The 17,517-nt window shown below is 34.2% G+C and overlaps 2 protein-coding genes across 2 annotated transcripts; both read right to left on the bottom strand.

The window, feature by feature from the left end:
• Positions 1–1,806: 1,806 nt before the first annotated feature.
• On the bottom strand, positions 1,807–5,325 carry LOC120353364. Its single transcript, XM_039436782.1, has 3 exons — positions 5,307–5,325; positions 3,123–3,237; positions 1,807–2,253 (listed from the first exon to the last, which is right to left on the bottom strand). Exons 2-3 carry the CDS (start codon positions 3,225–3,227, stop codon positions 2,056–2,058), a joined length of 303 nt encoding a protein of 100 aa, XP_039292716.1. The 5' UTR covers positions 3,228–3,237; positions 5,307–5,325; the 3' UTR covers positions 1,807–2,055.
• Positions 5,326–9,036: 3,711 nt separating this feature from the next.
• On the bottom strand, positions 9,037–15,932 carry LOC111049372 (rac GTPase-activating protein 1). The gene is made up of 7 exons (XM_039436780.1): positions 15,927–15,932; positions 15,021–15,120; positions 13,911–14,113; positions 12,123–12,306; positions 11,127–11,257; positions 10,209–10,404; positions 9,037–9,213 (listed from the first exon to the last, which is right to left on the bottom strand). Exons 2-7 carry the CDS (start codon positions 15,067–15,069, stop codon positions 9,053–9,055), a joined length of 924 nt encoding a protein of 307 aa, XP_039292714.1. The 5' UTR covers positions 15,070–15,120; positions 15,927–15,932; the 3' UTR covers positions 9,037–9,052.
• Between the last annotated feature and the right edge of the window lie 1,585 nt (positions 15,933–17,517).

Here is a 17,517-nt window from a genome sequence, read left to right as displayed (position 1 = left end):
GTCAGTGAGTGATAAGTCAAACCAAATGAGCTCATTTGTCTACGTTCAGTGGGGTAATAATTAATAAAAAAGCGCTATTCCAATTAATTAGAGTTAAAATAAAAAGTCACCACGTGTTGAACAATATCACATAGTTCACAAGAACATTTTATAAATTTATTTATTATATGTAGGAAGCTTACTTCCATGCACTGCCCGAATTCATATTAAAAGCCCTGAGATCTCATATTTGAATATTAATTTATTAAATATTAATTTTGTTTATTGAACAAAATATACCATATCAAACTTATAGACCGAACAGGTTTTTATCTGCAGAATTTTATATTGATTGGAAGTCTAAGTACCAGTATTAAATATAATATATTTATGAATTTGAAATTCATTATTGTGAATATTAGCAAAGCCTGTGATAATTATTCAGATTTTAAAAGTAGATTATTTAAGTGAATTATAGTTATATCGAATATTTTATGCACATTTTTTCTATGGGAATATATTTTGTGTTTTATGTCAGCATACAAACTTATAGAATTTTTTATTATATCCTAACTCATCTCGTGTTATATAGTTTGAGCTGTTTTGGTACCAACAAATATTTAGCAGCACTTAAAATCATAGAATCAAATAATATTAACCTTATTCAGAGCACTCAATATTTATCATCCTTTGATGATATTCATTTCATCAGCCAGAACAAATATATTAAGAAATTATATTAATAAGGTTCCAGTTATATCATATAAGGATCCAGAGAGCTTCAAGAACTGGCGTTGTAAGTTCTAAGGAATTTTGAAAGGGTATATTGGTGAATACTTGTACTCACGACGAGCGTTTTAAGAATCAACTAGAAACAACTATAGTTGGTCCTGATTATTCTCTAGTGGTACATGGTTACTGATAATCAGTCATCAAATATTCTTTTAATTTCCTTACTGGTATTCTTCAAAAACTTCATAGAAGCAGCGGTAAGAATTATCAATCCCTGGTCCTTGAACCTTATGGTGATTATTTGTACTTATAAAATTCATGTTTCTACCACTGAGCTAGAGCTGAGGTTTGAACCCAGTAATTTTGCGAGCCGGAAGGCCTTAATTTTTTGTGAATTTATTCGCAAAAGAGGGAATTTAGAGACTGCTCTTATAAATACCAGAAACATCGTATTATCTGTGAAGGAATTGCAATCTACAACTTCTCACAATAGCTTCATAACGTGGGACTCTATCATAAGAGATAACCCCCCCAGGAGCACAACTTCACACAATGGCACCCAACCAGTGGAGCATGAGGAAAAGCTTACCTACTCAATCTTACTATCAATGATTAATGAAATTATTGATAAAACTGAAAGCTGCAAGAAACATAATCTGAAGTTGTTTCGACAAGATATATCTGATGATCTATTGTAAGTTTCTGGCTAAAATAATTGAGTTGCTCTTCAAATTAAAATTTTTCAAGCTGCATAAATACAGACAAACTGTATCACACGAGTTTGAGAACATAATTCTCATAATAGAGAAAATTGGATGGAAATTTCCATAAAAGTTATAGTAAAAATTTTGATTTTGATCTTTGAATCTAGACATTGTATGCTGACCAGGGTTATAGGTTATTTGAGGCATTATAATACTATCGTTATTCAGGAGGATAAGACCCTAATTAAAATTTTAAGAACTATATTAGTGTAATTTGTAAGCCATATCTGTCTATGTTGATAAGCGTACCTGTAGCACTCGAAGGTCTTTTTGTAATATATGTATATGACACTTGAAACTTCAACACAACACAATTTTATCCAGAATAGGCACTATCACTGAATCCATTTTAATATTCCTGAGACTTGGCAACACACTTGGCTATTTACTCGAAGTATTCCATAATAACGTCACCATGAACCAGTCGCCGGCTAACTCGCAAATTTCCTACTTCAGCGAACATCCCCAAAACTATGTAGCCACGACACCGGCAAATCAACAGCCCCAGGACGATGCAGCGGAGACCCCACGAGAGAGAGAGGGAGGCAGCATATGCTCCATCAGTTTCGACCCGCAAAACTTAGCCCAATTGTCTTCTACGAAGATTGATAACGTCGTCGATGCGAGTAAGTCCGATGAGAGTCCGGATGAGGGAGTGAGGGCGTCCAACCCGGTACCGGCGTCTCCGCAGATCGCTCCAAGCGTCGCCGAAGGAACGGAGAATGCCGCTACCCAATCGCCATCCGATATCGCCAGTCAACCGCCATCCGCCACCAACCTGGAAAAACGCAATACAACATTAGACTCTTCAGTCGGTTACATTACCAATCTTATGGCAAATGATTCTACAAACGAACTCAAACTCATGCTCAGTCAAATCTTAGCAAGACAGGACAATGAAGCGAAGGCAAACCGGGAAGCTATGCAGAAAAATAGTGAAACTATCACTGAAAATATTACCAAGACTGTACAAGAAGGTATTAAAACCATGGATGCAAAATTTTCTAGCTTCAGGGAGGAAGTGAGAAATATAATAGATACAAAAATAGATACTCAATCTGCAGTTATCAAAAAGCTAGAAACTCGTCTAGATGATGTCACCTGTCAAATAAATGAACGGTTGGATGACGTACCAAAGGAAGTTGAAAAACAGGTGGACGTATTGGGTAAGGAGCTGGGCACCGCTATCATGGGAACGGTCATGGGAAAGGTGTTAGAAAATAAGGGCGAGATAGAGTCGAAAGTGGAGGAAAATAATAAGAAAATAGTAGAAATAGTCAAGGAACAAAGTAACGTGCAGGCATGTATAGCGAACTTAACGGGGGAGGGGGCGAAATCAGGTGAGAGATGCGATGTATTAGAAAATGCCGTAGTCGGACAACAACTAAAGATAACCACATTATATGGCGAAGTGAATGAGAACATAAAAACTATAGATGATAAATGGACCGCAAGTGAGGAAAGAGTCTCCAGACTAGCGACATCCATGGAAAATATTCCAGCCAGCAGAATACATTATATACCGATTGAACCAGTAAATAGCACTCAACCTTTCCAAAATCTTGGAAAATTTGATAATTCCTACCGTCACATGCAACCCAAACCATTTGTGGACCAAATAAGAGCCGTTCAAGAACTGACACCCACCTCTTGGTTAATGTGGCGTTTCCAATTATCCAGTCTACTACTCGGCGAGCCGCTGATGTTTTTCCAGAGCCGGATGCGAGATATCAACAGCCTGGAGGACTTCATCTCCCAGTTCCTGCAACAGTATTGGAGCAAATGTAAACAGATGGACGCATTATCAGAAATTATTTTATGCACTTATGATAGCAGAAATGGACAATCCTACACTGATTTTATAACAGATTTGATGAATAGAAACTATCAGTTAGACGAATATCTAGCTGATTCATCACTGGTCCACATATTAACAAAAAAGCTTCCTTTCAATGTTCGTATGACACTGGCAGTATCTTCGATTTCCAGTTGTGAAGAACTGATAGAACATTTACATTCTATCCAATCAGCTACTTCTGAGCCAAATCATATAAATAAACAAGCAAGAAATTTTAATCAGCAAAATAGTAATTTCAAACAAAACAGTAATAATGAAAATCATATAGCAAATGCTAGAGCAAATGCGCAAAGAGCGAAGTATACTGAAAATAATAACAGAGTTCAATCATTTGATAATAATTATAGAAATAAGTTTCAATACCGAAACAGTAAACAGCATCACAAAGAGGCATATTATGATAACAGAGATCACTGGAATAGAAATAATAAACGGAAAATAACCTTCACAAAACAGGACGAAAATAAACAAAATCATAACCAAACAAATACATCTTATACAATAGCACATACAACAAGGACAACACAAAATCAACATGCAAATGACCCACCACCAGACACACAGGAGCCCATACAAGACAGCCTACCACACAAAACCGCCGCCCGCCATGCACTTGAAACGCCCTGTAAACATCAATCCCTCTTGAGCCTTATATTTCCCACTGAAGAACCATCACCGCAGGAAGAGCAACCCGCCACCGAGGAACACCAGGTTACAGTAGAGGAATTATGTAATATGGAGCCCACATGCGATGAACTCGTTTTGAACGCCACACCCGCGCATCAAAGGACCACCACCAAGCATCCGCGCACCGAGCCTACACCCGCGCATCAATCGACCACACCGAGGCACACCAAGGATGGGAAGGAAGACACCAGTGAGTACCGGGAGGACAACATGCAGGATCGGAGGAACGCCCACCGCAAGGCCCGGAGACGGAAACGCCCGAGGCAGACACCGGACGACCGACTGCATGACCGACTACAGGAGAAAAGAGGCATGCACCGCAAGGCCAGGAGGCGGAAAGTCAAGCGGAAGAAAAAGAAGTACCGCGCGCGACGATACCGGCCGCATGCACGTTTCAAACGCCCGAGGAGGACACCGGACCGAAACCAGGATGGAGGACCGGAGATCGACGGCATGCATCCGCGGCACATTCGCTTTAAAGCAGAAGATCAGCGATGTGACCGGCAAAATGGACATAATAAATGGAATGAAACTGGAGCTACTGGAAGGACTAATATGGATTCATACAGGGATAAAAACGGAACTGAAAGGAAAACTACGATTGAAACATGCATGGATGATAATAATAAAGTGGACTATTTATGGAGGTTGATAAAGGATGGAAAGTGTTTAATAAGATTAAAAGAAATAAGAAATTATAATAAGAGAGTGAAAGTACCTGACTATTACATGTTGAGAGATTATATTGTTAAAGAAATGATAAATGTTCTGATATATTGTATACTATTTGTTATGGCTGTGATATGGATAAAGGACTGCGTTGTAGGTATGATAGAAAATATTATGTTGTTGTTATTAAAAGAATCTATTATTGATGATGGGAAAGGTAATATTATAAAAATGTTTATTGTTGTGAGCCTACTAATTTATAACGAACTGAAACCAAGAATATTAAATGAAAGTGAGAGGAAAAATGCATTAAGACTACAAGATGATTGGAAAAAGAATGGACTGAAATATATAACCATTAAGGAAGCTAAGAATTGTTTGAAAAGGTATACAAGATACCGAGGTTTTATATTTATGAAGAATAAATCATCATAAGGACAGCCTCATCTATAAATAACAACCGGACAGCAGCCGTAACTGAACGTAATACCGTTCAGTTGTATGAAGAAAGCAAACCAAATTTAACTTGGTGGGAAAATATTTCTAATCTCAAACCGTATTATCGAGACAATAAGCGATAAGAATATAAACAATAATATTTGGATTCATGGATCTACCTGTCAACAAATACGTACCAAACAAACACCAGGCAACACACTTATTTCGCAGACGAGTATCCACTTCGAACAACAACACCTGAAAATAAAGAAATAAAAAATTTAGAAACCATTTTTTAACACCTTTCTTATTGATGAAACAAGAGAATAAATAACTTCTAATGTTAAAAAGCCAACTTACCTTCATGTAGCAGGAAGAAACATCAAGATGGCGACAAGTGACAAGCCGAAGCCAACGTAAACCAGCTGTACACTACGAAAACCAGAATAGTCAATGCCTATTAAATCATCAAAGTTGATACCCCGAATAAGAAGATCAAGTGTCATATAAATGTGAATTGCATGTAGAGATATTATAGAAATATTATATTATTATTATTTATGTATAAACTATTAAGAAAATCATTAAAATTATCCGCCAAATGATCAAACCGCATAGTTACCACCAAAAGCATTAATCCCAAGTCTCAATGTATTAGAGGAATAAGAAGTTCGTGTTGATAAAACCTACCAAAGATTATCTTTAAAAATATCCATTACATGAAAACAAAGCCCAATTTCTGCAAGAGAATGAAATGAAAATGTACAAGTCACTGTTCTATGTTGAGGGAGAAAATATGTTATACTCTGCAAGTCGGAGAATTATCAGTTTGTTAGGTTGGCAATGATTTTGCACCAACATTCAAATGTGCTTCTGGCCTGAGGGCAGAGCGTGGATTAGAAAAAAGATTTATATTATGTATGGAGGAGGAGATAGTTTATATTGTGTATTGTGTGTAGAAGGAGATTGGCCGATGTAAGGCGTATGTATTTGAATTGAATTTATTTATTGTTGTATATGTTGTTGAATTGTTAGGAGGTAAGATTCTCAGTAGAGTTATTAGCAGACTTTGTAACATATATGATTTCTGATCCAAAACCAACTGGATCATAAAATTTATATTATATTCTCGAATTGTCGTTTTAAATCAGAAATCAGAGGGCGTTTTGTGTCACGTGGTAATTTGAAACCACCAAATATTTCTAAATGAGCCAATAAAATGTAATAGAACTATAAAATTGGAAAGAAGGTTAGACCTATCTAAAGAGTAAATCAACTCAAATCAAGTATTATTAGTGATTAGGAGTAATAGCATTATCAACAACGATAAGAAAATATGTATTATTGTGATTTAATAATTATGAGAACTCATTGGTAAGATCAAAAAATTATAAAGCGGCATAATTATTATTGGCGGATTACAAAAATAAAAAATAAAATAAAATGCATGAACATTGAGGTTAGAGTTACTTGTTTACGTTTTGAAAAGAATTAGTCGATCTTGGATAAATCGATAATTATCCGAACCAATACTGAATGAATCAGCTGATTATTCGATCAACCCATATGACCGGTTGAATCATATAAAATTCACTCATAAAGGATATATTATGTATACTAAAGGAAGTCGATGTGTAGAAATACAAATAACTATTATTTCTGTATAAATATTTATTATAATCTAAAAAAGCATGATAAATCAAGAGTATAAAAAACTCATATAAAAACTAAATGTATTATCTATTAAAATCGTATGTTACGATTTATTTATGAATTCAATTTAAGATAAATACCCCATATATCTGTATAAAAACTTCTTTTATTAAATTTTTTCTATTATAAAGCCGAGGAAGCCCTGATTCCCAAGGCAACCAATTGTATTGAGTCTATTAAATTGAGGGCCAATCAGAGAGTAGCTTATAGAATTATTCTAGGAAGAAGCAAATTTTTCTGAAAACCTCTTTCTTCTGGCTTAAGATCCCAACCGAGAGGATGCACATGGAGTTTAGGGTCTTTTCTTATTCCTTTTAAAAATTTTTTAATGAATTATTAAGCCAAACCCTTTTTTAAATGTAATGTATGTTTGTTGAATGTTAATTGTTTGTGAACTCAGTGCTGTCAAGGAGTTCGTAATTGTAAAGATTCCCATAAAAATAGCTTTAATTCGAAAGAAACTTATAAAAATCTGGATCACACGTTAGCCCAGCAGTGACGAAAAGGAGCCTACCTAATTAATTATTGGAAATAATTAATTCAATCCACGAGAACATCCAGAACTTCAGTCAGTGAGTGATAAGTCAAACCAAATGAGCTCATTTGTCTACGTTCAGTGGGGTAATAATTAATAAAAAAGCGCTATTCCAATTAATTAGAGTTAAAATAAAAAGTCACCACGTGTTGAACAATATCACATAGTTCACAAGAACATTTTATAAATTTATTTATTATATGTAGGAAGCTTACTTCCATGCACTGCCCGAATTCATATTAAAAGCCCTGAGATCTCATGTTCGAATATTAATTTATTAAATATTAATTTTGTTTATTGAACAAAATATACCATATCAAACTTATAGACCGAACAGGTTTTTATCTGCAGAATTTTATATTGATTGGAAGTCTAAGTACCAGTATTAAATATAATATATTTATGAATTTGAAATTCATTATTGTGAATATTAGCAAAGCCTGTGATAATTATTCAGATTTTAAAAATAGATTATTTAAGTGAATTATAGTTATATCGAATATTTTATGCACATTTTTTCTATGGGAATATATTTTGTGTTTTATGTCAGCATACAAACTTATAGAATTTTTTATTATATCCTAACTCATCTCGTGTTATATAGTTTGAGCTGTTTTGGTACCAACAAATATTTAGCAGCACTTAAAATCATAGAATCAAATAATATTAACCTTATTCAGAGCACTCAATATTTATCATCCTTTGATGATATTCATTTCATCAGCCAGAACAAATATATTAAGAAATTATATTAATAAGGTTCCAGTTATATCATATAAGGATCCAGAGAGCTTCAAGAACTGGCGTTGTAAGTTCTAAGGAATTTTGAAAGGGTATATTGGTGAATACTTGTACTCACGACGAGCGTTTTAAGAATCAAATAGAATCAACAGTTGCCAATAGTTTGCAATTGGATAATCACAATTTCTCGAATTTTGTGCTTATTATCAATTTTAGGTGAAAATGTTACTGAACATTAATTGTAGAGATTTTCATGCTCAATCTTTTCCAGTCAATTTTTTTTGTTTTAATTGTATCTGAAGCCTGATAATTGGGAATCTAAAATCAAACTTTGCATAGATGGGGTCGAGCTCCTGAAATTTTTACAGATATGGCACTTGATAGAACTTATCAATGACTATTTTAGGTATAAATTTAATCAAAATCGTTGGAGCCGTTTTCGAGAAAATCGCGAAAACCCCTGTTTTTGACAACATTTTCTCCATTTTAGCCGCCATATTGAATTGCATTTGATCGAGATTGTTCGTGTCGGATCCTTATATTGTAAGGACCTTAAGTTCCAAATTTCAAGTCATTCCGTTAACTGGGAGATGAGATATCGTGTACACAGACGCACATACACTCATACACACATACACACACATACAGACCAATACCCAAAAACCACTTTTTTGGACTCAGGGGACCTTGAAACGTATAGAAATTTAGAAATTGGGGTACCTTAATTTTTTTCGGAAAGCAATACTTTCCTTACCTATGGTAATAGGGCAAGGAAAGTAAAAAGAGAGCGTAGGCCTTTTTGATAGAATCAGCATAAAAACGGCATCCGTGTGCTCCTAATGTTCTATTGAAATAGCATTGGCCATGGAGCTCCGTGCTGCAAACTAAGGAACTATAGTATAGTACAGTACAGTACTGTTAAGTTAAGTGTAGAGCTTACTTTTTTCCACAAGGATCACAATTCTCTGGTCTGATGACATTTTTAGTTGTGAGACTGTGTGTCTTTGAGAGGCCATTCGAATAGAATGGGAAAATGCTCCTTGAAGCAGAATGAAATAGACCTCTTCTTTCGGTAGGCTCAGGTGTGTCATCTGGATCTGAAAAAAACATGCAAATTAATGTTCTTTGATTGTTTTCAAGGACTGTGTTGAAACAAAACCAAATCGTTTGTATGCTATGAACGAATATAATGAACTACCACAATATTAATTTCAATTATGAAAATGTATTATCAAATCATGAAAATTTGATAAATAAAATATTTTTTATATGGAATTGAGCATCTTCAACAAGAATAAATAATCAATGTTATTTATTTATTTCAATTGGGCTACTTGAAAGTTTCATTACATAGAATTTTCATTTTCAATTACTAGTAGGCCTACTCTTCTATAATAGAAATTAATATAATATGAGATAATATTATTATTAATTTTATTTGAGTCGTATATTATTTTCAAAACCAGATACATAACTTTATTCGAAAAATTTATTCGATCAAATTATCATGACTCAAATTATTACTCAGAGAATTTTACATAGATTGAATAAGTTAATTGGGGGCAAGATTGTGACTGTGAAAAGGAATAACTTACACAGAGAATTAATAACGTTTCAAAATTGTTCTTACGCATAAGGATAATATCCCACGATTGCTCTCTTGACACATAATACAAATAAAACAATTGAAAATGCAATACTTTATACAAATATTGAAATAAATGAAGTCTTTACGAAAAGTCTCTCTAAAAAATATACATTAAAGAAAATTTAAACACAATTTTAGATAACAGAAAAAATAAACACTAAAATAAATATTATCAGATATACGGGGATGTCTTGAACAACAGCAGTCTGCTATAGAAGGCGGTGAAGGAAGAGATTTGGCAACAATGCTGTCCTAACATTTTTATCTTATTACGTGAATATCAAACAATATAGTAAATAGTTGGTACTTTATTACGTGAATACCAAATAAAATAGTAAGATAGTTGAAACTTTATTACTTGAATATCGAACAATATAGTAGATAGTTGGTTCCCTATTACTTGAATATCAAACATAGTTAGTAGATAGTTGGGCTGCAACCAACCTGAATCGGGCTTGGGCGCCGAAGGAGTTGTCTCGGATTGCGGAGCGACCACAGTGGCAGTGGTCTGCGGCGACGTGTAGGAGCGCAGTGTGTGGCTGACAGTGGCCGCCACGGGTTGCCCGCTTGGTGACACGGCCACCCGCGTAGTCGACACCAGCATTTCGCCGGGACCTGCTTGCAGACTGGCGAACGATCGCTGCAACACAATTTACAGTCACGTCCAACAATTTTGCAACAAAAGATTTCAGGAAATTTTTCTTATATCGACCTTAGTTTACGATATTTTTTAAAAACGTCAATAACTAGAAAACTATCAGTCGAAATCCAATTTTAAGGATATGGTTGGAGAGAGGAAGAAATTTCCAATAAGATTCATACAATTTGTTTCTTTGTTTGACGTTTTTGATATTTTTATGAGCGCTCAAACTGTTTGGCTTTGAACTCGACGAGTGTACTTTTTTCAACTTTGAGCGCTCATAAAAAGATCAAAAACGTTAAACAAAGAAACAAATTGTATGAATCTTTTTAGAAATTTCTTCCTCTTTACAACCCTATCCTTAGAATTAGATAGTTTTCTAGTTATAATAACAGTGATCTGTTAGCAAGTAGGGTGAGAAGGTCCAAGGACCAAACACATCAGACACGTCTTATGAATAAATTAATAATAATTAGACTGTATGGGAGGAGATGTGGAATTTCTTCTTATTATTTCCTCATTATAAACATAATTTACATTAAAAATAATTAAACATTTTATACATAACCTATTTATAATATTTGAACAATTTGAAACTAAATTAGGAAATTGAAGAAGTTTTGGGCAATAGCCTGTTTTTCCTTTTCCGATCCTTGTATTGTTTTTGCTAACCTAATAAATAAAAATAATATTTCTGCAAATAGATTTAATACTTTACCAACCTTGGACACGGAACGCCTCTTGCCACCATTATTTTCATTATAGGCGTATGATCTTTTACGCATTCTTCGACTCTCATTAATATCCAAGTCATCTTCTGATCTTGAATAGCTCAAGTCCGACAATATAGATCCTAAAATGCAAAACAAAAATAATTATCAATGGCATTGTTACCAAGAGAATTTAAAACAGTGAATATTCAAATGTATGAGGGATAAAAGACTTGAAACATCAAGATTTCACTCAAAAGTGAGACGCCTTCATTTAAATAATTAAATCAATCAAAATATAGAACTATTTGTTTCAGAATTTACAGTTATCAAATATGGAACTCCAAATTTGTCCAGCAAGTTGTAACTTATTCAGATAGGGAAAAAATCAGATAAAAAATGGGGCTTCAAGTAGCTGTACTATCAATGTTAGAGCACTTCACATTGATTATAAGGCGTTACATTGTTAGTTTAAACCTAAAGCTGATGTATCCCCGTTTATGGAATAATATAGCGGTTTGTATGAAGAGCTGATGAGGAGAAAAAACGTGTGAGATCTAAGATCTGAGACGTACACTGTCAACAGTCAACACTTTATCTGAAAATGTTTTTTCGCAAAAGCACGACAAATGAAAATTGATAAAAAGAACAAGATCCTGTGGATCGATAAAGCAATCAATATAAAAGTTAAAACGATAATAAATCAATAATAAAACGAGAGGAAGTCGGTAATTCATAATCTACAGGAAAGAGTCATGTAAGCAAGCAAGTCTATCAAGAAAAGCAAATTCTAACACAAGCAAAATAACATCATACGGTTTGAAGTGAGAGTATTTCTCCAATGTGCAAGACTTGACAAAATATCACATCTAAAGTATTTCAATAAGCTTGAAAATTGAAAATACTCGCGTTTTTTCACCAAGCCCTCATTTCTTGAATGATTTTTATTGCTGAAGGTTGGAAGCCTTTGTTGTTGAAGTAATTCCAAATAAATAATGAATTTCTCACCAGTCGATTCAAATTCATCGATGGTAGTGAGCTTGTCTCCACCTGCATTGTAGTCCATTCGATCCAGGCTTGTTCTGGACATGAAGCTCGTACTCAAAGATTGCAGTTTCTCTCTCGTTTCATCATGAATTTTGTTTCGAGTATCACAGAACAGAAGATCTCGCACTTGCTGCAATTGGATTTCCTGAAACAAAACAAATTGATTTCCATTTTCAAAAAATAATTGAAGAATACAATAGAAATGTTTTATCCAATGACATCAAATACCCTGAAGACTTCTATAAATTCAAAGATTGAACAAGGAGACTATTTGGAAGGAAAAACGGTAAACGCTACTAACTTATACAAGGATATTCATCGGAATTGAGATTGAATCTGGAACCTCTTAATTGCCAATTAGCATGGTTGAATTGCTGAATGATTAAATCACCTGATTGCCGGCCAGGTTGATCTAGTGGTCTGGGACGTTACAACCATCAGTCTGTTAGCACCGCCTAGTTCGTGGATTCGAACCCCACCGGTGGCATGAACGTTTGATCATATGACTTGGTTATATCTTTCGGAATATATCTAGTCTAATTATGTACTGTATTTATAGTTTAGTTCTATCTTCCAGGAAATATGATTGACGCATCATCACAACTGACTTACCGAAGTGATTAACTAGCAATTTTGCACAAAGTTTCTGTATTTACCACGTACGGTTATAGGCCTAATTTATTTCTTAATTGGGTAATCAATTAATTCCAACTTTAACGATTAAAACATATTTATTTATTTTTTTCTACACAGCCTGCGTAAGAGAAGAGACCTAACAAATCGACAATCCACCCAGTGCATTGATTTGGAAATTCCAAGGTGCTTAATTCTTGAACTGCAAAACTCAGTTTCGTTCCCAACCGAAGTCAATTTTTTTGATACGAATTTTGATTTTCACAAAGAAAATGTTTACAGTATTGATTCATACAGTCCATGAAATGTTGTAATTTTTACCCATTGCGGAGCACAGGTTACACCTGGTCGTTATTAATAATTGTAATTAATTATTATTAAACCCTGGTTAAACTACCAGGTTACATAGTTAGACTACCTCGACAATAAAATAAAAAACAAACTTTACATTTTCTTTTACAATGTTTTCATCAATAATAAATTATAGTATTCGATTTTTCATGTCTTATTCAAACTTATATATATATATATTTTATATATATATCTTGTATATTTATATATATATCTGTTTTTTATTTAAAACAGACATCCCTATATTTATAGCACAATCTTGATGGATTAAGTAAACAGTATTAATGAGGCTGCCTGATCTAAATAGAAGATAAATAAACTCACCGATGGCAATATTGATTCGTACAATAAGTACATCATTAAAATTATAGGTAGAAAAAAATATGAAATATTTTTCCAAAATAAGCAATAAATCAACTTTTCTATCATCTTTGAAACTTCATGGAGACTTTGAAATTGGTCGAGAGAAACGAATTTGCTTCTATATCTATTGATTCCTAGTCTGTACAAGTAAAACTGTAAAAGTGGCACAGTTCAGCACATAATCACTTAACCCCATCTTTACTTAAAACATAGATAAACATGTGTTGGTGGTAAATTCAACCCCATGAGTTTTCACTTCATGCCTACTATCCACGACACTAGAGACGACAGTTCATTAGGCTAAAGTTTTTCAGTCGGTGACGGCAATACAATGAGCTTGTTTATCAGAAGGAAGACTTAATTTAAGTATTTTCCGATAGATTTTATGAAAGGCATACTCACAAGTGACAGCTTTTCCTCTTCAGCTTTCTTTCTCATTGAAATTGAGTTGTCGTGAATGCGACGAGCAATCTTCAATTTGTTTTCCAAGTCCTGCTTTTCCTTTTCCAACGCCTTCATTTCCACTTCTAATTTGCGCGTTTTCTTTTCAGACTCCAACCAACGCATTCGCATGTTATCGAAGCCAAGCACAAAATCGTAGAATCCTGTTGATTTGAGAAATCTTATTAGTAACTTGAATTAATAACTTATTGAGATACAGGCGGATTGAAAATGAGAAGCAATGTCAATAATTCAATTATTAAAGAGAAGGTACTTGTCGCTATGCATTTTTTTTTTTTTTTTTTTTTTTTTTGGAAAGTAATAACAAGAATCTGAAAATACCTACCATTTTCATTCCAAGAAAAATAGTAAGGTGCCAGTTATTTTATTGATTCAGTTGCGCTATTCGATATGCAAACCAGTATAAACCTTGGTTTAATTCCAAGTAAACTTAGATATGATCAGGTAATTCAAAATAGTTTATCTCGGTTGCTGCATTAGCCTACATCTGAGATAGATCGGCACGGCCTAGCTTTTTTCAACTAAGCTATTTTGAATGGTTCAAATCTACATAATTCTACATCAACCTAAATTTACATAAAACTGCAAGTAAACTTACCAATGAAAGGATAAGCTTATCAATCACCACATAGAACAATATTGTATGCTAGATACCGGTATAAATTATATTAATATTTTAGCCAATCTGGGCAAGGACGTTAACATTAGACTGCAAATACTGTTTTTGAGTTGTTGGTGAGATGTACTGATATCTACCCATAACGAAACACTAGAATATTACTAAAAAACATATTTAAAAATTACATACATATTTCAACACCTAAGTGTAGATGACACCAAAGGTGTATGTAGTTTTTCAATAATTTCCTGAATTTTTTAGGCAATATTCTAGTCTTTCATTATCAGACTAAAATATTGAAGACATTTTTTACAAAAAATTTTATTCCAAACAATGCTAGAAGAGTTAAAGCGACCCTGCATTGAATACAATATTTGACATAAATATGGGAATAGTATATTGTTTCACATGATTGCAAAGTTTTCACTTACCAGTAATTGTGTCATTATGATTTTCGGATTCAATTTCTATGCAAGTCATTAATTTGTCAAATATTTCTAGAAGTTGTTTTTGAGAGTTTCTGGAGCACACCTATAAAAATTGAAGAGTATTTGAAATATTAGAATATTAAATAAAATATGAAGGATTTGGTCGACAACTAAATTAAACTTATTATAGATCGAGAGAAAACAATGTGATGAACATGAAAAAAAGGTTGAAATTTCTCATTAAAAACATTATGATATAATCACTTCGAAGAAATTTATATTTTTACGTTAAAAAACAATGAAGTTTTTTAAATATTTTGCTGCATTGGTATCATCACTGAAATCTGTATAAGTATTAACACTGAAATAACTTGTTAAATAAGCAGGGACAGATATAATTGAGTTTAGATAAGATGCTTCACAGTCTCTCATGTCTAAAATTCTATTAATTATGAACGAAAACGAAGATTAATCAATGTAACATACATATGCTCAATATCAAACATAAATATCTATTAAAAAAAAATGAAAATTCAACAACGATTCCATATTAAAAAAAGGAGTTAGAAAAATTGAAGTTATTTTGAAAAGATACGCTAAGCATTTTTTTTTTTTAACAAGACTCAATCTATAAAGGTAGGCGCACACAAAGACACACGAGGCGTTTTTCAGACGAGTCGGCACAGCACTACAGAACAGATTGGATGATTGGGGAAAAACGCTTCATGTGTTTCGGCCATTAAGATGCAATTCCATAGCGACGACTCTACGATACTAGCCGCACGGCTATAGCCGCTCATTTGCTAGCAGTTGCAAACATCACAGTTGTATCAATTTTATTCACTTTTGCAATATTTCATATAAAATCACATGTTAAGAGCAAAGCTCTAGAGATGTAAGAAACGTCACCTTAACATTAAAAATAGAATATATATTTATACAGTGAAGGCTACATCCGCTAGCAATTGAGCGCCTATAGACGCGCGGCTACAATAAATGATTGAGAGTGATTCGAATGGAAGATACATATTTCTCATGTTACTAGTAAGTTGAATAGAGCATTCTTTGCATTGAGAGTATTGGCTAGAGTAGGGAGTGAAAAAATTAAAAAACTGTTCTTATGGTGTATCATGCTTATTTTCTGTCAGTCGTGAGTTTAGGTTTCATATTTTGAGGAAAGACTATTGAGAATAATGGATTATTAATAATTCAGAAGAAAGCTGTGCAAATAATTTCTAAAATTAATGCAAGATGTTCTTGAAGGCATTATATTATATTAAAGGAAAGAAGTTTCTGACTGCAACAGCTATTTATATATTTGATGTAGCAAGCTTTGTTTTCAGGAATAGACGGATAGCCTATATGAAGAGAACTAGGTGAATCATCTACATAATACAATGTTTAGAGGTTTATATCCACCTCATGGACTTAGTCTGCTGGAGAGTGCCTGAAGGTGACATCCAGAGCTGACATTTGACATATTGATTACTGGGTACATAAGCGCTTTCAACTCTGTTACCCTAAAGTGATGAGGAAAACCACAAAACTCAATGGAGGTTCATTATCCCACACTTCAAACGAAAGAACATGGTTCTCAGAGGATTTCTGTAGGCAGAAGAACCTAGTGATGCTTCTAAACCATCAATACAAGACAACCGAAACACGAGAAACGAGACAAAACAGATTGCATTGAGAGTATTGGCTAGAGTAGGGAGTGAGAGTCAACAATGAGTATCGAAGGAATGTCGGACAGGCAAAGAAAGAGCACACAGCCTCAGCATCAGCATCTAATTTTCGACCAATATCAATAGTACCAATTCTGTCCAAGGTCGAAACAGAAATGAAGGTGCAACTCACAGAATTTCTGGAGAACGAAATCCTGGCAAAATTCCAACATGGCTTCAGAAATGAACGCTCAACTACAAGTGCATTGCTCATCCTGACTAGCAAGATACAAAGTGCCTTTGAGGGTGGTGAAGCCCTGGCCCTCACAATGTATGGCATGAAAGGGACCGTGCGGAAAACAATAGAAAACTACTTACAAAATAGATTTCAATAAAGTGAGCGACTCGAGAATCAGGGGAGTAGAGCATGGTGTTCCACAGGGTTCAGTGTTGGGACCTTTGCTGTTTATTCTGCTCATAAATGATTTCACTGCAAACGAGGGAGCAGTGATTTTCACAGACGACACTACAATAAAAGCTAGATATCCAACAAGTGATGAGGCAAATTCAAGATCTGCTGAACTACTGTGCAACGCAAAAAAGTGGTTCTCAGCAAACAGACTCAAGCTAAATGAGGACAAAACAAACACCCTCATCTGATCACTGAGACGACAGGATGCAGAACCAGTCAAGTTGCTTGGTTTCTGGCTGGATGGCAGGCTGAGATGGAATCGCCATGTGTCGGAAGTGTGCCGAAAGCTATCCAGGGTAATATACTTGCTAAGAAAGATTAGACTCGTGCTAGGCAGGGAGAGTTTGGTGATGGCTTACCACTC

Source organism: Nilaparvata lugens, chromosome 1 (genome assembly GCF_014356525.2).
Source record: "Nilaparvata lugens isolate BPH chromosome 1, ASM1435652v1, whole genome shotgun sequence".
Taxonomy (NCBI): domain Eukaryota; kingdom Metazoa; phylum Arthropoda; class Insecta; order Hemiptera; family Delphacidae; genus Nilaparvata; species Nilaparvata lugens.
The sequence above is the reverse complement of the archived record's forward strand: the minus strand, read 5'-3'. Positions and strand labels throughout refer to the sequence as shown.

Excerpts from the sequence above, each read along its gene's own strand:
- LOC120353364 (XM_039436782.1), bottom strand. The coding sequence starts at position 3,227 with ATGAAGTCCTCCAGGCTGTTGATATCTCGCATCCGGCTCTGGAAAAAC. Across the intron at positions 2,254-3,122 it reads AACGCCACATTAACCAAGAG|GTTGGTGGCGGATGGCGGTT; the intron begins GTGGGTGTCAGT and ends GCGTTTTTCCAG.
- LOC111049372 (XM_039436780.1), bottom strand. The coding sequence starts at position 15,069 with ATGACTTGCATAGAAATTGAATCCGAAAATCATAATGACACAATTACT. Across the intron at positions 14,114-15,020 it reads TCATAATGACACAATTACTG|GATTCTACGATTTTGTGCTT; the intron begins GTAAGTGAAAAC and ends TCAAATCAACAG. Across the intron at positions 11,258-12,122 it reads CGATGAATTTGAATCGACTG|GATCTATATTGTCGGACTTG; the intron begins GTGAGAAATTCA and ends TTTGCATTTTAG.